Source organism: Triticum aestivum, chromosome 2B, assembly GCF_018294505.1.
Source record: "Triticum aestivum cultivar Chinese Spring chromosome 2B, IWGSC CS RefSeq v2.1, whole genome shotgun sequence".
NCBI classification, from domain to species: domain Eukaryota; kingdom Viridiplantae; phylum Streptophyta; class Magnoliopsida; order Poales; family Poaceae; genus Triticum; species Triticum aestivum.
The window spans coordinates 698958780-698980661 of NC_057798.1; the positions used below are offsets into that span (position 1 = coordinate 698958780).

The 21882-nt window shown below is 45.0% G+C and overlaps 3 protein-coding genes across 6 annotated transcripts; 1 reads left to right on the forward strand and 2 right to left on the reverse strand.

The window, feature by feature from the left end:
• The first annotated feature begins 7376 nt into the window (after positions 1-7376).
• On the forward strand, positions 7377-9015 carry LOC123046790 (amino acid permease 6). Its single transcript, XM_044470221.1, has one exon. It carries the CDS (start codon positions 7386-7388, stop codon positions 8829-8831), a length of 1446 nt encoding a protein of 481 aa, XP_044326156.1. The 5' UTR covers positions 7377-7385; the 3' UTR covers positions 8832-9015.
• A 225-nt stretch (positions 9016-9240) lies between these two features.
• On the reverse strand, positions 9241-14347 carry LOC123046791 (uncharacterized). 3 transcript variants are annotated; one of them, XM_044470222.1, is made up of 4 exons: positions 12775-14347; positions 11202-11328; positions 10314-10394; positions 9241-9723 (listed from the first exon to the last, which is right to left on the reverse strand). In XM_044470222.1, the coding sequence occupies exon 1, from the start codon at positions 14235-14237 to the stop codon at positions 13659-13661; it is 579 nt and encodes a 192-aa protein (XP_044326157.1). In that variant the 5' UTR covers positions 14238-14347; the 3' UTR covers positions 9241-9723; positions 10314-10394; positions 11202-11328; positions 12775-13658. The 3 variants fall into 3 exon arrangements, with proteins under 3 accessions (XP_044326157.1, XP_044326158.1, XP_044326159.1); XM_044470223.1 differs by lacking the exons at positions 10314-10394; positions 11202-11328; XM_044470224.1 differs by lacking the exons at positions 9241-9723; positions 10314-10394; positions 11202-11328 and adding an exon at positions 12144-12500.
• A 3264-nt stretch (positions 14348-17611) lies between these two features.
• LOC123046793 (BTB/POZ and MATH domain-containing protein 2-like) lies at positions 17612-19596 on the reverse strand. Of its 2 annotated transcripts, XM_044470226.1 has the most exons (3): positions 19364-19596; positions 17945-19261; positions 17612-17827 (listed from the first exon to the last, which is right to left on the reverse strand). In XM_044470226.1, exons 2-3 carry the CDS (start codon positions 19031-19033, stop codon positions 17819-17821), a joined length of 1098 nt encoding a protein of 365 aa, XP_044326161.1. In that variant the 5' UTR covers positions 19034-19261; positions 19364-19596; the 3' UTR covers positions 17612-17818. The 2 variants fall into 2 exon arrangements, with proteins under 2 accessions (XP_044326161.1, XP_044326160.1); XM_044470225.1 differs by having other exon boundaries at positions 17612-19261.
• Positions 19597-21882: the final 2286 nt, after the last annotated feature.

Consider the following 21882-nt stretch of genomic DNA (forward strand, 5'->3'; position numbering starts at 1 on the left):
TTGGAATAGTGTCTGGGTCTCCCACAATTGTAGCAATTGCGCTCTCGACTAGAAGATCTTTTGTCATTGTAGGACCTTGACTTGGAGCTTCTTTCTTTGCTTCTACTCTTGTAGAATTTGTTGAAGTTCTTCACCATTAAGCTCAATTCTTCATTGAAGGTTTGTTTCTCACTTGATGATGTGGGGGCTTCACATGAGGCTTTGTAAGCACCACTTGACTTGTTGTGAAGTTCCTCCTTATCCTTGAGTGACATCTCATGAGCAACAATTCTTCCAATGACTTCCGTTGGCTTGAGATCTTTGTAATTGGGCATCATTTGGATCAATGTGCACACGGTATCATATTTTCCGTCCAAAGATCTTAGGATCTTCTTGATGATGAATTTGTCGGTCATCTCTTCACTTCCTAAGCCCGCAATCTCATTTGTGATAAGAGCAAGCCTAGAGTACATTTCAGCGACACCTTCACCATCCTTCATTTTGAACTTGTCAAGTTGACTTTGGAGCACATCCAACTTGGATTCCTTGACGGAGTCGGTACCTTCATGCATATCAATCAAAGTATCCCAAATTTCCTTTGCATTCTCAAGACGGCTGATTTTGTTGAATTCTTCGGGGCACAATCCGTTGAAGAGGATATCACAAGCTTGAGCATTGTATTGCAGCATCTTCAACTCATCCGCGCTAGCTTCACGGTTCGGTTCTCTCCCATCAAAGAATTCACCTTGCAAGCCAATACACACAATAGCCCAAACGGCGGGGTTATGTCCGAGAATATGCATTTTCATCTTATGCTTCCAACTAGCAAAATTAGTACCATCAAAGTAAGGACCTCTACGGTGATAATTTCCCTCGCTAGACGCCATACTCTCCTAGGTTGTGAAACCAAGGCTATGACCACCAAAAGCTATGGAAATCAAAGCAAATGGAGACCAAAGCTCTGATACCACTTGTAGGATCGAAGTATGTCTAGAGGGGGGTGATTAGACTACTTGACCAAATAAAAACTTATCCTTTTCCCAATTTTAGTCTTTGGCAGATTTTAGCTATCTTAGCACAAGTCAAGCAATCTTAACACAATTCAAGCAAGCATGCAAAGAGTATATGAGCAGCGGAAAGTAAAGCATGCAAATTGCAAGAATGTAAAGGGGAGGGTTTGGAGAATTCAAACGTAATTGGAGACACGGATGTTTTTGTCGTGGTTCCGATAGGTGGTGCTATCGTACATCCACGTTGATGGAGACTTCAACCCACGAAGGGTAACGGTTGCGCGAGTCCACGGAGGGCTCCACCCATGAAGGGTCCACGAAGAAGCAACCTTGTCTATCCCACCATGGCCGTCGCCCACGAAGGACTTGCCTCACTAGCGGTAGATCTTCACGAAGTAGGCGATCTGCTTGCCCTTACAAACTCCTTGGTTCAACTTCACAATCTTGTCGGAGGCTCCCAAGTGACACCTAGCCAATCTAGGAGACACCACTCTCCAAGAAGTAACAAATGGTGTGTTGATGATGAACTCCTTGCTCTTGTGCTTCAATTGATAGTCTCCCCAACACTCAACTCTCTCTCACAGGATTTGGATTTGGTGGAAAGAAGATTTGAGTGGAAAGAAACTTGGGGAAGGCTAAAGATCAAGATTCATATGGTAGGAATGGAATATCTTGGCCTCAACACATGAGTAGGTGGTTCTCTCTCAAAAACAGCAAGTTGGAAGTGTAGGTTTGTTCTGATGGCTCTCTCTACGAATGAAGAGGAGGTGGAGGGGTATATATAGCCTCCACACAAAATCTAACCGTTACACACAACTTACCAAACTCGGTGGGACTGAATTGAGAAACTCGGTCAGACCGATTTAGCAAATCTAGTGACCGTTAGGATTTTTGGTGGCATGCAACTCGGTAGGACCGATATGATTAGGGTTAGGGCATAACATAATCTCGGTGAGACCGATTACACAAACTCGGTGAGACCGATTTTGGTAATAAGGTAACCAGAGAGTTGGTCAGGTAAACTCGGTGGGACCGGTTCGCTCATTTCGGTGGGACCGAAATGTTACGAAAAGGAAACAGGGAGTTTACATTGCAATCTCGGTGGGACCGACCGCTCATCTCGGTGGTACCGAAACGTTATGAAGGGAAACAAAGAGATTACAATCCCATCTCAGTGAGACCGTGATCCCTATCGGTGAGACCGATTTGCCTAGGGTTTGTGGCAGTGGCTATGACATCTGAACTCGGTGGCGTAGGGTAGAAAGAATCGGTAGGGCTGAGTTTGACTTTTGTGTTTAGGTCATATGTGGATGTGAGAAAGTAGTTGAGGGTTTTGGAGCATATCACTAAGCATTGTGGAGCAAGAAACTCATTAAGCAACACCTCATCCCTTCTTGATAGTATTGGCTTTTTCTATAGACTCAATGTGATCTTGAATCACTAAAATATAAAATGTAGAGTCTTGAGCTTTTGAGCTTGAGCCAACCCTTTTATCCTTAGCATTTTGAGGGATCCACTTTTCTCATCCATGCCATGCCATTCACTGAGCTTTTCCTGAAATATTCATCTTGGAATGATGTTAGCTCAGTGAGCTATATGTTGTTAGGAATTACCAAAAACACATAGGGATAGTTGCACTTTCAAGAACTTACCCGACTGTGAGAGTCGCTAGGATACGGTGTTCGTATAGTCCAGCCGCACTGGCAGTAAGGCTGCCCACAATCTAGTCCACTCAACATTCTCCGCCTGCCCAAACGTCCGGCAGAACTAGATATTCCACTGCCTAGATCGGGAAGCCGCGGAGACGAGAAGTGACGGGTACGTGCAGATAGAGATCAGGACATTGAATCCCACCCTGAGAGGCTCGGTGCCCATCCATGGGTCCAACCAAGATTGGGTCCCTTCCCCATTGTCTATAGAGAAGGAGATTCCTAGACGAATGTCCTGCTTGATCCTTTGGATGGATCGCAAAACTGGGAACCTCCCGAGCGGGAACATGCCAGGAGAGGTTCACCCCTTAGGATATTTTGCTTGAATGAGCTGGAGCCACAAGCCCCCATCGCCTCGCATGATCCACCAGACCTATCATAACATGAGCGTGGTGTTCATATGACTAGAGGCGGTAATACCCAGGCCTCCCCAGTCCTTGGGCATGCAGATGTCCCCCCACTTAACCATGTGACACTCCAGCTGATGTATTTCTTTCAAAACATAATGCTCAAGATATTGTTTTAAATAAGAACTTAATGCTGATGATATCAAGATGTGTCAATTGGTTTATGGATTTTATCATTTATGCAACTAGCTGTGTCCCACTACTCAATTTTACCATTAAAAGTTGCAACTGCTAAAAATGTCATGTTTCTACGAGATGCTAGCTCAAAATGCCATTAAACACCTAAAAATGTCATTGTTTCATTAGATATTTGCTAAAAATGCCATCAGACACCGTTATTGTTAGGTCAAACTAGTTGGCCATGTCATATGACCAAAATACCTCTAAACCCACATGTCAGCTCTCTCGTTATCTCACAATGATAAGTGTGGGAGCCACTTATCAGGATTAACTGAGCAAATAATTTTAGAGAAAAATAAGAGCATATTTGGGGGTTGAGTAGGACCCACACTTTATCATAGTGAGATAAAGGGAGAGTTGACATTTTTGTCCATGGGTATTTTGGTCATATATTATGATAAATAGACCTGATAGTAATGGCGCCTAGCATGCGCCTAATAGAGAAGTGGCATTTTTGAGCAGTTGAAACTTCTAGGGGCAAAAACGAGTAGAGGGACACAACTAGTGGCATAAATGACAAAAAAAACTTGTTTTGGGGCAAATGATCCCTTCCCGTTGAACGACCGAAGTCGACTCGCTCATCCCACAGCGCAGATCCGCCATCCCATGCAGAGCCTGCGCACCACCCTCCTTCCTCCTTATCCTTTCAGCGCGGTTGGTGGCCCTCACATTGTTTGTCTTTTATAACGATAATACTAAACCATGTCATGTTATATGCGTGTTTTGGATAGTTTCTTATCTCAACAGCTATCACTTTTCTTTTGCGATATTTTTTGCATGTCCATCCTTGACATGCAATTGAGCCCCACTTTTTTTGTCTCAGTTGAAAGTCCACGGTTAATATATATCTGGATGGCGACCAGTTTTGTCCTACTTGCAACTCGATCCTCGATACGCAACTGGGCATCAAACCCATTTTTTTCTAGGTGCAAGTTCACACTCGACACACAACTGCGTGCCTACAACGAGACTACAATTAGGGAGGGCAGAGTGTTGCCGGCCAGTTGCACGTCAACTTTTTAAAAATTATTAATAATTTTTTTTCATCTTTTTTGTTAAACGTCATGAAGATTTTCTTAAAATTGTGAACATTTCTGAAAATCTTGATAGTCTTCAATTTCGTTTTTTTACAACAAACATGAACTTTCTTCCATACTCGTGGGCACTTTTTTTCACGATTGTATTCACTAACATTTTTGAATCCATGAATTTTTTAAAGATTGCTAACTCATTTCTAATACGTGAACTTTAAAAATAAATGATTAATATTTTTTCCAATATATATTTTAATGTTTTATTTTTCATTCTCACAAAAAAAGTTTAATTTTTACTACACGTTGTACATTTATCGTATATATCAAGAACTTTTTTTATACACGTATATTTTTTTAAAGAACATGGTTAACATTTTTTATAATTTTAGGTACATTTGTTTGAAACACATGAACATTTTTTTGGTACAAACTGTTTTTAATAGTATTAACAATTTTGTACACTATAGGGACAAATTTTGTAGGCTGCATTCATTTTTTAAAGTTGTGTAAACTTGTTTAAAATGTCAAATACATTTCTTGTGTGGTTGGAAACACTTTTTTAGAAATTTCGCATACATTTGTTTGGAACACCACTTTCTAAATGTCATGAAGATATATTTTTAATGTTATTAAAAAAGAATCATGCATTTTAACATAAAAAATGATAGAAAACTGTCTATACAAATGTTGATATATCATAAAAAAAGATGTTCGCATTTTTTAGAATGAATATTCACATGTAAAATTATGTTCGCAACCATAAAAAAAGGCACACGTGCATGGTGTCCACACACCATCACATACAGGTTCGCTGATTGATTATATTCATGATTCATACAACAGGTTCTTTTCCTTTTTTTTCTTTCAACTATACGTACAAGGAATCCTCTCGACACGCACGTTACCATGAACGTTCATAGGCCGGCCAACATAAGCGATGCCATGGTGTAACTCGCGTTAGAATAAACACTGAAATCACTAATTTATGAGTGCTTTTTAAAAAATCACTTCCACTTTCTCAGGTTGCCACAAGTGGTGCTGCATGTGCGTCATTTGTTGCAACCTGTGAGTTTTTTCCTTTTTTTATAAATCTTTTATTCAAAACGATTTATCTCTTAAATTGTGCGTCCAAATCTCGAACCATTTCCACCGCTGGATTCCTCGCGTCGAGATTTTTAAAACTAGATCCTATGTGAATAAGTCATACAATCTTTTTTATAAAAAAACTGACAAAAAACCAAATCGAGAGCATGTTTTATTCCATTTCCGAAAGTCGTTTCCGAGAAGCACGGCCGTATCTCTCGCGGAAGCAAAATCGTATCTCTGCTGAGAGCAGAACCATGTCTCTCCCGAAAGAAAAAAAAACACGTTCTCTCAAGAAAAAAGGGTTTTTTGAATTTTTTGTCGAAAAGTTAAGAAGGACTGGTGAAAAACCGAAAAACAAAAAAGAACATTTAAAAAAAAGAAAACGCATGTGAAGAAAACTCAAAAGGAACACCCAGAGTGTGACACGTGGCGAAGGCTGAAAGCGCCCTTAGGGGCTCCCGGATGAGCGCTCCTCAATTAGTTATTCCAACAATACCGTCTACCAGGTCTATTGCCAGCCCAAAAAAGAACTCAAGGTGCTCGCGCTAATCAAGGCCGGCCCGAGCATTAGACGATGCTCAGAAAAAAGAACATGCAAACGGGCCGGAAACAAAGACAAAGCGCCGCAGCGCGAATCTACAGGCAACACAGATATCCATCAAAATAGAGATTACTCCAACTTACGCAGGTTACGACAAGTGGCGCGCTGCATGTGCGTTACTTGTCGCAACCTGAGAGTTTTCTCTTTCGTTGTTGGATTCCTCGTGTCGAGATCTTCAAAACTATATCCCATGTTGATAGGTTTTGACGAACTTTTTTTACGAAAAAACCGGACGAAAAAATCAAACCGGGAACACGAGTTTTTTTCCCTTTTCGAAAATGGCACGGCCGTGCCTCTGACAAAATCACAACTGTGCCTCTCGCGGAAGCAAAATCGTGCCTCTCGCGAAATAAAAAAAAAACAGAAAACGCGTTTTTTTCCTTTCCGAAAAAGGCACGCCCATGCCTCTCGCGAAAAGCACAACCGTGCCTCTCGCGGAAGCAAAATCGTGCCTCTCGCGAAAGAAAAAAAACACGTTTTTCCCCTTTCCGAAAGAGGCACGCCCGTGCCTCTTGCGAAAGCACAACCGTGCCTCTCGCGGAAGCAAAACCGTGCCTCTCGCGAAAGAAAAAAAAAACAGAAAACGCGTTTTTTTCCTTTCCGAAAGAGGCACGCCCGTGCCTCTCACGAAAGCACAACCGTGCTTCTCGCAGAAGCAAAACTGTGCCTCTCGCGAAAGAAAAAAAAAACAAAAAACGCGTTTTTTTTCTTTCCGAAAGAGGCACGCCCGTGCCTCTCGCGAAAGCACAACCGTGTCTCTCGCGGAAGCAAAACCGTGCATCTCACGAAAGAAAAAAAACAGAAAACACGTTTTTTTTTCGTTTTCAAGAAGCACGGCCGTGCCTCTCGCGAAAACAAAACCGTGACTCGCGAAATTTTTTTTCGAATTTTCGAATTTTTTCTTGTCGAAAAGCTAAGGAAGACCGGTAGAAAACCAAAAAGTCAAAAAAAACAGAAAAAGCCGTTTAAAAAGCCGAAAACGCATGCGGAAAAATAAAAAAACAAAATTCAGAGGGAGTGCCCAAAGCGCGACACATGACAAATGGCTGAGAGCGCGCCAAGTGACGTTAATTCTTGCGAGCCTCCCGAAGGAGCGCTAGCTAATTAGTTGCTCCCGATATCGATCGGCTGGCCAGTCGACTGACTTTTAGCAGTACGTTGGAGAAAACCAGATGCGAAGACGTGAGGGCTTCAGGGTCGAGATGAGACCCGGCCGGGAACAAATCAAATCCGAGTAGTACATGCATATAGTCATCCGATCCGAGTCGGTTTAGGCAATTTGATCGACTGAAGACGGAACGGAGTAAATCGCCATGCTGTTATAAGATGCTGCCCGGCGCGCGCATCGCTGCTCCCCCAGACCAGTTGAAGCGCGCGAGATGGCCCTAGCAGACGTCGATGTGGAGATCGGGGGACTGCCGGCGGAGCACCGTCTGCGGATCATCGGCGACGGTTCCGTCGACGACGACGGCAAGCCCAAGAGAATGGGAACGGTATGGACGGCGAGCGCGCACATCATAACGGCGGTGATCGGCTCCGGCGTGCTGTCCCTGCCCTGGTCCATGGCGCAGCTCGGCTGGGTCGCCGGGCCGTCCACGCTCGTTGTCTTCGCCGGCGTCACGTACTACACCTCCGTGCTCCTCACCGACTGCTACCGCAGCGGCGACGCCGTCGCCGGGAAGAGGAACTACACCTACATGGAGGCCGTCGAGTCCTACCTAGGCAGCGGCCAAGTGTGGTTCTGCGGCCTCTGCCAGTACGTCAACCTCGTCGGAACCGCAATCGGGTACACCATCACGGCGTCGACCAGCGCCGCCGCTCTGTACAAGGCCAACTGCTTCCACAAGGGCGGCCACTCTGCCGACTGCGGCGTGTACACCACCATGTACATGGTCGTGTTCGGGGTCTCCCAGGTCGTCTTCTCCCAGCTCCCCAACCTCCATGAGATGGCGTGGCTGTCCATCCTGGCCGCGGTCATGTCCTTCTCCTACTCCACGATCGGCGTTGGCCTCTCCTTGGCGCAGACCATATCAGGCCCTACGGGCAAGACGACCATGGGTGGCACTGCCATTGGGGTAGACGTTGCAAGTTCGGCCCAGAAGATATGGCTGACACTGCAGGCGCTCGGCAACATCGCGTTCGCCTACTCGTACTCCATGGTCCTTATAGAAATCCAGGACACGGTGAGGGCGCCTCCGGCCGAGAACAAGACGATGAGGAAGGCGAACCTCATGGGGGTCTCCACCACCACGGCCTTCTACATGCTCTGCGGCTGCCTCGGCTACGCCGCCTTCGGCAACGCCGCGCCCGGGAACATGCTCACCGGCTTCGGCTTCTACGAGCCCTTCTGGCTCATCGACTTCGCCAACGTCTGCATCGTCGTGCACCTCGTCGGCGCCTATCAGGTCTACTGCCAGCCCATCTACGCCGCCGTGGAGAGCTGGGCCGCGGCGCGGTGGCCGGGCTCGGACTTCGTCGTCCGCCAGTACCATCCCTTCGGCGCCGACAGGTTCGGCGTCAACATGTTCAGGATGGTGGGGAGGACGGCGTTCGTCGTGGTCAGCACGGTGCTCGCCATCTTGCTGCCCTTCTTCAACGACATCCTTGGGCTCCTCGGCGCGCTCGGGTTCTGGCCGCTCACCGTCTACTTCCCTGTCGAGATGTACATCCGGCAGAGCAAAGTGAAGAGGTCCTCGTGGAAGTGGGTGGCGCTACAGAGCCTGAGTTTCGTGTGCTTCGCGGTGACGGTGGGCGTGACCGTGGCGTCCGTGCAGGGAATCACCCAATCGCTCAAAAACTATGTGCCGTTCAAGACCAGGTTGTGAACAGAATAGCTTAGTTTTTCCGTAAAAAAAAAGCTGTATTAACTTTCTTTTTGTGCAAGCCTTCTCTGGAAAACTTGTTGTTTTGTGCATTTGTGTGTTTCATATGAAGCATTTAGATAAACCGAGAAAAGGATATTTACTTTTTTATAAACATGCAGGAGAAATGCATATGTAATACTCAAACTTACCTACAACCAAACGTTTACAACTAGAACCAAACAACCAAAGCTGTGAACGGAATAGCTTAGTTTTTGGGACTGTCTATTCTACATCCGGATGAAATTCAATTAGCTTTCATCCAGATTTTTCAGCCAACCACAGGATGCCAACTGTCCCATGTCCCCATGTTTTCTTTTCTGCCCCGCTTTTAAACAAATTAACGGGTCCACACTCCAACTTTTCCAACCCGGACAGAACAACAGCCAGAAGAGGAATTGAAAGAACCACAACGATACACCCAAAGCTTTTCCGTGATCACTAGGCTAACAAAGGGAGGAAAAACACCAAGATGATGTCACCTAAAAACACATTGACAAATACAGTGTAAAATTCACTAAAAAACACAGTAATTTCTATCATGCCCACTGAGAATTATAGTGAAAGATGCATTAAAGTGACACTGCAAAAATCCTCTTCTGAAATCCAATTAGTTTTCAGTCATATTTTTTGGCAACACGGAGTTTAACAAGTGTCACATGTCCTCCGTTTTGTTCCTGTCCCCTGAATGTGTCGATGTGCTTGTCCACCCCATCAAAGAAGAAATCACAGGGGGGATTCCTCCAATATCCAGAGGGCAAACCTTGAGAAAATCATGGATGCACATGTAAGAGATCCTCTCCTGTCAATCTTCTCTACCTCCCTGTGAACAGTTCCCTCTCCTACTTCACAGAGTCTGCACGAAACGTGGACATGAAAAACATAGGAAAAACTAGCATTACATTGCAGGAAATTAAGAAAAACAGATTAGAAAAGGAGAATGAGGTCATGGGATCAACATTGGCATGAAAAGGCATGGTCAAATTCCCCATTTACACAGTACCGGAAACATAAAACAGGAACTCTACAAAAGATTAATCAAAGTACTGTGAGCAATGATCAATTTAGCAAATTACAGTGACTTTTACAGTACAACTGCAGTAGATTTAAAAATATAATTCACAGTAGAGTTACCGCAAATTTACAATGCTGATTTACGGTAGAATTACAATGAAAAACCATTGTTCCAGTGACAATTACAATGTAATTTACAATAGGATTACACAGTAAACTGCTACAATTTACAGTGACATTTTATAGTAGATTTACAGTGTAAAAAACAGTAATCATCTTAAATCATGCCTGTAAAACTGCATCTCAACTTTTTACACTGTAAACAGCTTATAAAGTGCAGTGAAAATTGGAAAATGAGTAGAGTACACTTGCTAACAAACACTACTGAGTGCTTTCATTATCTTCAAAAATTTCAGAATCAAGAAGTCATACCAGCAAGATGAAGATGCACTCCTTCATGTAAGATGAAGCCAAAATGACCAACTTAATTCTCTTGCTATTTGACCCCAGTAACTGTCATGTGCACACACCACACAGTACAGAAATTTAAGTCTTGAGTAGAAAAAAACACCTAGATGTATGATCCAAATTTCTTAAGCTACACACTGTACTTACACTAAAAAAATACAGAAATCAACATATCTTGAGAGATTACTGCGATATTTTGTCACATTACAACTTGGTTGTAAATTACTCTGACCTTCCTTGTAAATACACTGGAAAAAAAAACTGGAAATTACAATACATAGGATATAGTAAGTTACAGGGTTAAAATTTACAGTTAACTTAAACTGTAATTACAAATATAAATCACTACAATTACAAATGTAATTCACTGAAATTACACAGGGAAATAGAGTATAAGTGCACTAAAATTACAGTGTAATTACATATAATACAAATGAATTTGCAGTGTAAATACTGAAAATAGATTGGAAATTACAGTACATAGAATAGTAAGTTACAGGGTTAAAAATCTACATTAACTTAGACTGTAATTACAGATGTAAATCATTACAATTACAAATAAAATTACACAGGAAAATAGAGTGTAAGTGCACTAACATTACGGTGTAATTACATAGAATCCAAATGACTTTACAGTGTAAATACACTGAAAAATAGACTGAAAATGAGATAGTAAGTTACAGGGTTAATGTACATTAACTTAGACGGTAAGTACACAGGTATTCAGATTAATATAGACTGTAATTTACAAAAGATGAAACAAAACACTACACATTACAGTGTAAATTCCAGTAAGGATTACACTGTAAAAAACCACTAAAATAAACTAAAAATCAAAAAATAAGAACTTACCGTCAATTACACTAAACCCACTGACAATATCAGTGCAACTTGATTTACACTGTAAATCCAATTGGAATTACAGCTAATAAGTGGAATTATAGTGGAAACCCACTGAGAATTAGAGTGAAGAAATCCCCTGCAATTTACAGTGGAAACCAACTGAGAATTACACTTCACCCACTAAGAAAAATACACTGGAATTCCGATTGAGATTACAGTGTAAATCTAAATATTATTACAGTCTAAATCCACTAAGAAAATACACTGGAATTTCGATGAATATTACAGTGTAAATCCAAATATAATTACAGTGCAAAACCATGAAGAAAATACACTGGAACTCCGATGAAGACTATAGTGCAAATCCAAATATAATTACAGTGTAAATCCACTAAGAATTACAGTGTAAATCCAAACATAATTACAGTGTAAAAACCACGAAGAAAATGCACCGGAATTCCGATGAACATTACAGTGCAAATCCAAATATAATTACAGTGTAAATCCACTAAGAATTACAGTGTAAATCCACTAGGGATTACACTAAGAAATGCAATTTACAATCCACTAAAATTACAATAACAAAAAAAAACTAAGTGGAGAAGTACAGCAATCTCACATATATATCCCTTACTATTCCTGAATAGTACATCTAACAGAGAAAAACCATATCAAGCCCCCCCCCCCCCCCCCCCCTGAACATGAACTACTGCCCACTAGAAAACTACATGTACAATTACTACTCCCCCTGAAAAGATGAACTTACCAAAGCCCCCCTGAATCCACTAGGGATTACACTAAGAAATGCAATTTACAATCCACTAAAATTACAATAACAAAAAAAACTAAGTGGAGAAGTACAGCAATCTCACATATATATCCCTTACTATTCCTGAATAGTACATCTAACAGAAAAAAACCATATCAAGCCCCCCCCCCCCCCCCCTAAGCTTGTTAGATTCAGAAGACCTGAGCCTTAGTACTTGCTAACTGCAGGATTAACACCTACTAGTATTAAGCTTGCTGCACAAAGGATTAATACTGATCCTACATTACAACCAACAAACTCTGAAGACACTCTACTCTAGCTTTGCTTTGCTGACCCAAAATACATCACAACAACAAAACAGTGACCATGAGATTTGAGGCTGCTACTTGCAGAGCGAGGACAACCAGCAACTGATAACCGCCTGCTGTAGAGGCCACTGAAATTGGCTTAGTGGCTTGAATGGCTGGAGCAGACCGATTCTGCTACTGATTTAGGTGGTAAATCAACAAACAAACCTAACAGCATAGGGCGTACAAAACCTACAACCATGAAAATGGATTTGAAGACACTGCAAAACGAATCCAGTGTGTTCGAACTCAAACACCTAGAGATTCAATCAGCCGGATACAAACAGAGAATAGATCAAATCAGACCACAGAGTACACACCCTAGAACTAGCCGTGAGTACAAGATTCGATCCCAGATTACACCGCAAACCACACGCATCAGACAAAAGAGGATAGATCTGAGAATAAAATCCTACACAGAACTTACAATACATATGAGGATCCAGGCAAAAACGGACAAACGTACCGAATCACGAAGACTAGCGAAGTCGCCGGGGTAGAAATAGAGGCCGTGGGTGGGTGCGGCGGTCGAGAGATGCTGCAGACCAACGGCGCGGACAGCGGGGGAGCAGGAGGGGGTTGGCGGCCGGACGGGAGTGAAGCAGCCGGAGGGCGAACGCCGGACGCCTGACCACACCCTAGCGAATCGAGCGGATAGGGAACCACCGGGTCGCCATGAATCTCTCTCTGGACTCTGTTCTGGTTGCGTGCTGGGAATGACAAGGGAACGAGAGGAAGGCCGTGTGGTAGCGAGAGATCAGACGAATCTCAGGACACAGATCGGACAGCTCACAAATCGGATGAACGCCAATAATTTTCATCCGGATGAAAATTAGCAGTCCCGTAGTTTTTTGATGAAAAAACCTTTTGTTAACTTATGTTTGTGCATTTGGATAAACCCAGAAAAGGATATTTAGTCTTTTTTTCTCGAATCATGCAGGAGGATGCATGTGTAATATTAAGAGAGAAAAGGATAAAAGAACTTACAACTAGAACCAAACGACCAAAAACTGCAGGAGCCCTACCAGATACTGAACCTCAAACTTACCTACTTAGAGCATCTCCAGCCGTTGGCACCCCAGGAGGCACCTAAAATCGCCGCCCAGGGGTGAGCCGACACAAAAAACCGGCCTGGGGCGAGTTGGTCCCCAATCGCCGGCCCCAGGGCCGCCCCCAGGCGCGCCTAATTTTTCTTAAAAAAAGAAAATGTTCGGCGAGTTCGTTTAAAACACGGCTAAATTCAACCAAACTTCGGCGAGTTCATAAAATATTTTACAGAGGAGAAAAAAATACGCTACTAGGCCCGCCGTCGCCCTCGCCGCTCCTCGCCGCCCGCGCGCCCTTGAAGCTCTACATGCCGAGGCGCCTGTAGAACTGCGTGTAGTCGCCGTCGCCGTCATCGTCGTCGTTGTCGCCTCCTCCGCGGCCGCCGTCCCTGTTGCACCCCTCCCCAGATTGGCGCGGCGGGTTGGACGATCCGGGGGCGTCCTCGTCGTCGTCGCTGTCGAGGATCACCACGCCGTGCTCGTCCTCGCGCCCACTCCTGCGGGCGGCTACCTCTTCCAGGTCTCGGCACTGCCGGACCATCTCGTCGCGGAGGTAGTCGTCCCGCGCCCACTTTAGGGCCTCCTCGTCGGAGAAGCCGCGCCGGGCTATGGCCTCGTACTCCACGGGGAGGCCGGGCTCCGCCTTCGGCCTGACGAGGACGAGGCGTCCAGAGGTGGGGGAGGGGTCGGCGATGCGGACGTCAGCGCTGCGGGTGCGGTGGCTGACCAGCGTGTCCTGGGGCTCCGGCTTCACGGGGCGGAGGCAGGGAGAGCCGGTCGAGCGGCCGGAGGAGGAGGAGGCCCCCGGGTCCATGCGCCTCGGCGTCCACGAGCTCCCACGCCGGCGGGAGGACGGTGTAGCAGGGTACTCCAGCCTGGGCATGTTGCCGCCTTCGACGTACTCGAGGATGGACTCCAGCGTGCGGCCGGGCACGCCCTACCATCGGCGGTGGCCTTCAGAGTTGAGCCTCCTGGAGGGCACGACGCCGTTGGTGGCCTCGAGCTGCTCGGCGTGGCGGCAACGGAAGGGCTCCCACAGCGGGCTGTCGGGGACGTACCGTGGACCTTCCCTCGCCGCCTGCGGCAGAGAGGCGCGGATACGCGCGATCTCCGCATGCCGCGCCGCCCCGGTGGGCGGTGGTGGCACCGAGATCCCGCCGGCGTTGACCCTCCACGCCCCGGGCACCCGCATGTCCGGCGGGACCGGGTACTCGGCCTCAAAGAGGAGCCGAGCTTCTTCCTCATGAAGGTCGTGGTGGCCAAAGCCGTTCGCCGCCGCGCCGTCGCCTGGGAAACGCTCGGCCATGGCTGAACTGGAGACGGCGAGGAGAGAGGGAGGAACGGGAAGGAGCGGGGCGTCGGCGATGAAGTGTTTGTGCTTCACCGGCACGCTGGGGGCGGCTTATATAGGCAGAGGCGCCGCGCGTACGCGTGGCCGCCGTGTGTACGCGTGGCGGGCGAGGGACGCGCGTCGTCCGGTCTTCACTGCGCCGCCCGTGAGGCATCAATGGAGGCTGACCGGCGCGGCAGCGCGCGGCAGCTTTGGCATTGATTCGCCCCGGGAACCGAGACGATGAGGAGGACGAAGCAGCGAGAAGAGCCGAGTCGCTGCCAAGGAGGGCCCGTTGGTTTTCGCGCCAAAAATGTTTCGGCCGGCGCCCCCAAGCTCCCCCCAGCGCGCCGGGTTCGACCTGGGTCCGCCGGCGTTAATTTTGGTCCGAGCCGGCGAAAAATGGGCCGTTGGGGGCGCGACTGGGCCGTTTTTCCGGCGCCGGCGCGAAAAAATCGCCTGTGGAGGCCGTTGTGGGGGCGCGGCTGCAGATGCTCTTACACACCTTGGCAATAGAAACAACAATTATAGAAGAAAACGGTTTTTTTAAAACTATGACGTATTTTGTAGCAATTTCGGAAACTATAGCACATAATGATAAAAATGCAAAACTATGACCCTGTCGGCCACATGTAGGCTGAAAAGGTAGTTTTCGGCCAACTGTTGGCCGAAGTAGGGTTTTCGGCCTTGCCATGGCCGAAAAGTGGTTGAGCTGGCCGAAATGGCTGTTTTCGGCTGCTGTTTGGTCGAAAAGGTCTTTTTGGTCAAATGTAGGCCGAAAAGTACTTTTTGGTCTACTCTAGGCCGAAAAGTAGTTTTTGGTCAAGTGTAGGCCGAAAAGTCCCTTGGGCCCACCTTTTCGTTATCTGTTGGCCAATGTATTTTCCCGCCAACCCCTTCCCGCCAACTCTTTCCCGCCAACCCTTTCCCGCCACCCGTTTCCCGCCAATACCATAGTCGTTCTTTCCCGCCATTTTCTCCTCTGTACCTATAAAAACCCCTTCAGGCGGAGGTGGATAAGCATTCCAGTTTATTGTAGTCGAGATGTCCCATTATCCATTCGATCGTAGTTTTCACCCTGGGATGAGCAGGACTCTTCTGAGTCTGGTTACCGATTTCAGGATGGACAATGGGATAGTTCCATGGGACGAACTCACCGGTAGTGGCACCATAATGAATGAGTTGGCTCACCAATTACGTAGGTCTAGGTGGCCTGAAAGGACCTATGAGAAGGTACGTAAAGAACTTCTTAGGTTGCATGAAAGGTGGAAGAAGGTGGTGGTGCCGAAGAGTGAAACTTTCAGAAGGATTTCAGCAAATAATCCATCTTTATGGATTGAGGAGAGCAAGGACGAAGATGATATCTTCATGCCACCGCTTTCGGGTTCTGCATCCTCGAAGGGCAAGAGTTTTGCATCCTCGAAGGGCAATAGTTCTGCATCGACGGATGGCAAAAGGACCGCATCGTCAAAGGGCAAGAGGGCTGCATCAACGGAGGATGACGATGATGACTTCATGTCGTATGTAAGATGTATTCCAGTTGTACCGTTTGAATGAAACGGTACAACTGGAATACATCTTACATACAACTGGAATACATCTTACATACTACATGAAGTTATGAAACGGTACAACTGGAATACATCTTACATACGACATGAAGTCATCATCGTCATCCTCCGTTGATGCAGCCCTCTTGCCCTTTGACGATGCGGCCCTTTTGCCATCCGTCGATGCAGAACTATTGCCCTTTGAGGATGCAGAACTCTTGCCCTTCGACGATGAAGAACTCTTGCCCTTCGACGATGCAGAACCCGGAAGCGGTGGCATGAAGATATCATCTTCGTCCTCGCTCTCCTCAATCCATAAAGATGGATTATTTGCTGAAATCCTTCTGAAAGTTTCACTCTTCGGCACCACCACCTTCTTCCACCTTTCATGCAACCTAAGAAGTTCTTTACGTACCTCCTCATAGGTCCTTTCAGGCCACCCAGACCTACGTAATTGGTGAGCCAACTCATTCATTATGGTGTCACTACCGGTGAGTTTGTCCCATGGAACTATCCTATTGTCCATCCCGAAATCGGTAACTAGACTCAGAAGAGTCCTGCTCATCCCAGGGTGAAAACTACGATCGAATGGATAATGGGACATCTCGACTACAATAAACTGGAATGCTTATCCACCTCCGCCTGAAGGGGTTTTTATAGTTACAGAGGAGAAAATGGCGGGAAAGAACAACTACGGTATGGCGGGAAGGGGTTGGCGGGAAACGGGTGGCGGAAAAGGGTTGGCGGGAAAGAGTTGGCGGGAAAATGCATTGGCCAACAGATAACGAAAAGGTGGGCCCAAGGGACTTTTCGGCCTACACTTGACCAAAATCTACTTTTCGGCCTAGAGTAGACCAAAAAGTACTTTTCGGCCTACATTTGACCAAAAAGACCTTTTCGGCCAAACAGCAGCCGAAAACAGCCATTTCGGCCAGCTCAACCACTTTTTGGCCATGGCAAGGCCGAAAACCCTACTTCGGCCAACAGTTGGCCGAAAACTACCTTTTCGGCCTGCACGTGGCCGACAAGGTCATAGTTTTGCATTTTTCTCATTCTGTGCTATAGTTTCCGAAATTGCTACAAAATACGTCATAGTTTTGAAAAAAAATCCGGCCAGATTCAGTAGTGAGAGTTGGCAAACGGCCAATTATGGTAGACGCATGCTATGCTCCCTTGAGTGAAAAACATTATTTAACACCCTTCCTTTTCTTTCAAACTTTTTTTGGCTCATATGTGGTAGAACAAATTTTCTTTATTTTGGCATACTAAAATATGAACTACAATCACGTAAAATTGGTTACTCCAGAATGGTCTAAGATAGAATGAATCTGAAGTTACCATTTACACAGTTGTACTATAAAGCACAAGGATCATTAGTTAAATTTTGGACAATCGTACTAGTATAATACCCGAATAATATTCTCACTATAATAAATTCAATCATACAACAAAATTCTGAATGAACTGAATAATAAACTGCATGGGTAACAGTATATTATCTTACAGTTTATACTGCCAACGAATGATCCAAGCACTCCCTTGGATAACAGCCTTTTCCTCAAATAGGAGTTATGCCATGGAGTACTAATCAAACTGATATGGTAAAAATATCATCAAAAATGCAAACACGACTCATCACAATATCACGGTGTAATAAGTCATAGGTAAACCGAGCAATGGATTGAATGATAATTTGACCTCTGAACGTACCGGACTAGACACCACGGGACACCATGGCAGTAACTCCTTCATGACCAAAGGACAGCTTGCTACCAAATGTTTGAAACCATCGGTTTCCATGACAGCTTGTAGAACATTCCGTGGAGCCATAAACTCAACACAGGCTTCTTTGAGATCCTTGCAGTGGTGTTGCTCTGCTAAAACCAATGTTGTTGCAACAGTCTCCACGTCAATGCACTCAGACAATTTACTTTCACACATGACATTTAACCTATCCAAACCATATCGATCCGAGGCAACTAGCAGATGCTGCAGTTTTGCAATTTCACCTTCTTTGTGGTGCTCACCGACTATCAGGGAATCTGTGTATATGAAGTGAAGAAGAGCCTCAAAGATTTCAGGGTCGATGTCATCAATTTTGATGCAGTGTGTTTCCTTCTCCTTCATCGGACCCAAGAGCTCCGCCTTGAAAACCAGAGACCGTGCAGCCAATAAGCATCTGTGAGCTTTGAACAGTTGGCCATCCACACTGAATGTCACATCTGCTCCCTGACCATCCTTCCACATTTGGCAGAGCTGGTCTTGCAGATTCGGTTGCGGAACCACAACAGTGTTCCTCTTAACCTCGGTGCGAGGTTCTTTTATCACGGTGAGAACACAGCGTATAATGAAGAAGCCATTGTTGGCTTGCGACAATGATTTCAGTTTCGCTTTCGCAACGAATCTGAAGTAGCCCCAATATGACTTTGCTGAGGAAAAGACATGATCTATCTCATCACATTTAGTCAATTGTGCCTCGCCATCTTTCTCTAGCATGTTTAAGGTCAACTTAGTCCTGACATTACGAGTGTCATTCTGTTGGATGACACGGTCAAGAAAGACTGATGTATAATCAGCGTAGTCTGCCATCCTCCCATCCGGGAAGAAATTGATAAACCACTCAAAGCCAGCCACGCTGAAGTAGCTTGAGCGAACTTGCTTGCCAACGCCGATGCCATCCAGCAACCGGTAATTGGCCACCTCAAAATCATGCACCGCAGTGACACTCTCCGTCAAGCATGTTGACGATGTCTTGGGTAGTTGGCCATGGCTAACTTCAGAGGTGGATTTGTTGGCCATGGTGAACAAAAATGCAACGGGTGTTGCAGGCTTGCAAAGCAGACAGAACTTCCTCTGACAAATTCAGTTTACAAGCTAGCAAATATGAGCCTTTAAACTGAGAGATCAACAGGTTTCAACCGGCGAAATCGGACCTTGAACGAAACACAACCCAGATTTGAATCTGATAACAATGAGATGTCAACACCAAACACGCCACCATTTGGTTGACGCATAGCAGCTTCCCATCTACAAAAGTTGAGGAAAACTCAAATCGGGGAAAATATTTAAGATCTGAACCGAGCCTACCCAACACTAAAGATGGTTCACGACGAACGAGCAGCGGCGCACCGTGGTAGAGAAGGCGACGGAGAGGGCGGCGCGCCGATGAAAAAGACTCGACGGGCAATGCACGGCAACGTCGCCAGGGGGAGGACGCAATCCCGCACGCTGAGCAGGTCCAGCCGCCGGCGAGCCCGCAGGTGGTGGAGGCTGAGAGGAAGAAACCCCAACCGCCGGCGCCCCTTGGAAGCGTTGGGGACTACCTTGTCGACTAGAGCACCAGACGGGCTGAGAGATGCTACTTTGCGGCGGGCAGGAAAAAGAAGAGTTTTCAGTGAAATCGGCCCATGAGAAACTAGGCTCGGTCCTGAGCCGAATGGGCTTCAGTTTTTCCATCTTATATAAGATCACGTGCTGTGCGGAAAAATTATAACAGGAAAACAAAGTCCTTGTTCCCTGGAAAAGATTCTTTAGAAAAAAAACACAGTACAGAAGCGAACATCATGCATATACACACATACACTCACCTCTATTGAGGAAGTCACAACACGTTTGACCAAATTTATATAAAAAAATATAAACATCTACAATACTAAAACTATATAGTATGAAAATACGTTTCATGGTGCATCTGATAATATTGATTTCATCTTATGAATGTTTATATTTTTTAATATAAAGTTAGTCAACCTCTACAAAGATTGACTTTTACCAAACCTTATATGCGGACTAAAAAGAAACGGAGGGAGTAATACATATTCAGAACTTTTTATTGGTTCATGCCTCCTCTACTCACACTACATTTGTATTAGTAATTATAATGACATGCATGAAAGGAAACACGAGTATTTGTATTTACAGATACTAGTCAATGTGTACCTGCAATGCATATTAATTTAAAAGTATAATAAGTGCAAGCAGATATTAATTAGGATCATTTGCGTGTTATTATGTGATTAGCACTATATTTGGCATGAAATTAACTGCACGCTAAACGTGTTAAGCGTTAGACATTGTTGCAGTCTAGGTCGTTGGATTGACATGATTTGATGGGCGAGATTAATTGGATCTGCCCCTTTGGATCTTTTTATATTGGTATAGATATAGATAATGTCATGAAAACAGTCCAGACAAAAACTTTGTTTAATGTGTCCTTTTTCCGGATCAACTTAAGAGTAGTGACATGTGACGCATGAAGTTCATATCAAATACGTAGCAAACAAGGAACTTTAAAAAAGTTGATGGCATGTAAGGCATTACATGTCATCATCTTGAATTGTTTGAGGGACTAAATTGAATCATAATTTTATTTACAGGGTCAAACAGCCAAAATAAATTATTGAGGGGAGTAAAATACTAGGCTTCTCACAGTGGCCTAGCTGGCCATGCTACCATCGAGGCGTGACGCCGGACTAGGCCACATAAGCGAAGGCGACCAATATTAGTGCAGAACCGGTCTTTAGTGTCAGTTCGTAACGGTCTTTAGTGCTGGTTCGCCAACCGGCACTAAAGAGTGGGGACTAAAGCCCCCTCCCCCTTTAGTACCGGTTCGTCACGAACCGGCGCTAAAGTGCCACCACGTGGCACAAGTCAGGCCCGGATGCGCGTAGGGCATTAGTACCGGTTGGTAACATCAACCGGTACTAAATATTTGGGGGGGTTGGTTTATTTTCCATTCAATTTTTTTGTTTACTAGTATTTCACGATACTACAAATTGTACACGTTATGCATATATATAAATAGATTTTCTCGTACGTATGTATATATATATATATATATATATATATATATATATATATATATCATCGAATGTCTCACAAACCAACACCATTAATTATTAACACATACACATGTATATACATATACAATTTCTCCTACATATGTTGCCTTTGGTGCCTCCGGAGCACGATGACAAGTGGTTCATGGGGCGGTAGCGGATAATAGTATTCTCCTTTGGGATCTATGACCTGGTCGAGCAAAAATCTGGCTATTTCCTTTTGAAGTGCTAGTATGCGGTCCGATGATAGGAGCTTATCCCGCACCGATCTGAACTGTTAAGAAGGAGATCAATATGCATGTGTATTAATTGTGTGACTAAATATCGATAATGGTGTGAATAGTGTTCTGACAAACGTACCCAGTCCTGTCTATCAGATCTGCTCTTTTGGCACGTCATCATGCGAATTTCTCGCAAACGTAGAATGCACACAGATTATTCCCCGGCGCCTGCTTCAGGGTCTTTACGAGAATGGAATTGAATCAGATAATGATTAATCAAGTATGATAATTAATTAATGATATTGAAACAAGAATTGAATGGTAGCTAGCTAGTACTACTTAATTACTTACCTTGGGTCAATGCCAAAACAACTTTTTTGCCCACTTGCCTGGAGTCACCTTGATGAACTTTGCCCATGCCCTGCCCGCCGGCAAAGAAAATTAATAAAAATATTATTAAATAGTTCATATCAGGAAATAACGAACTAATAATTAATAGGCCGAGATATAGTAAATAATGATTGAAATTACCTGTTGACTATCCCCTTCACGATGGTGTGGTCTTTATCTTCTTTAGTTAGTGAGTCCA

Excerpts from the sequence above, each read along its gene's own strand:
- LOC123046790 (XM_044470221.1), top strand. The coding sequence starts at position 7,386 with ATGGCCCTAGCAGACGTCGATGTGGAGATCGGGGGACTGCCGGCGGAG.
- LOC123046791 (XM_044470223.1), bottom strand. The coding sequence starts at position 14,237 with ATGCCCAGGCTGGAGTACCCTGCTACACCGTCCTCCCGCCGGCGTGGG.
- LOC123046793 (XM_044470225.1), bottom strand. The coding sequence starts at position 19,033 with ATGGCCAACAAATCCACCTCTGAAGTTAGCCATGGCCAACTACCCAAG.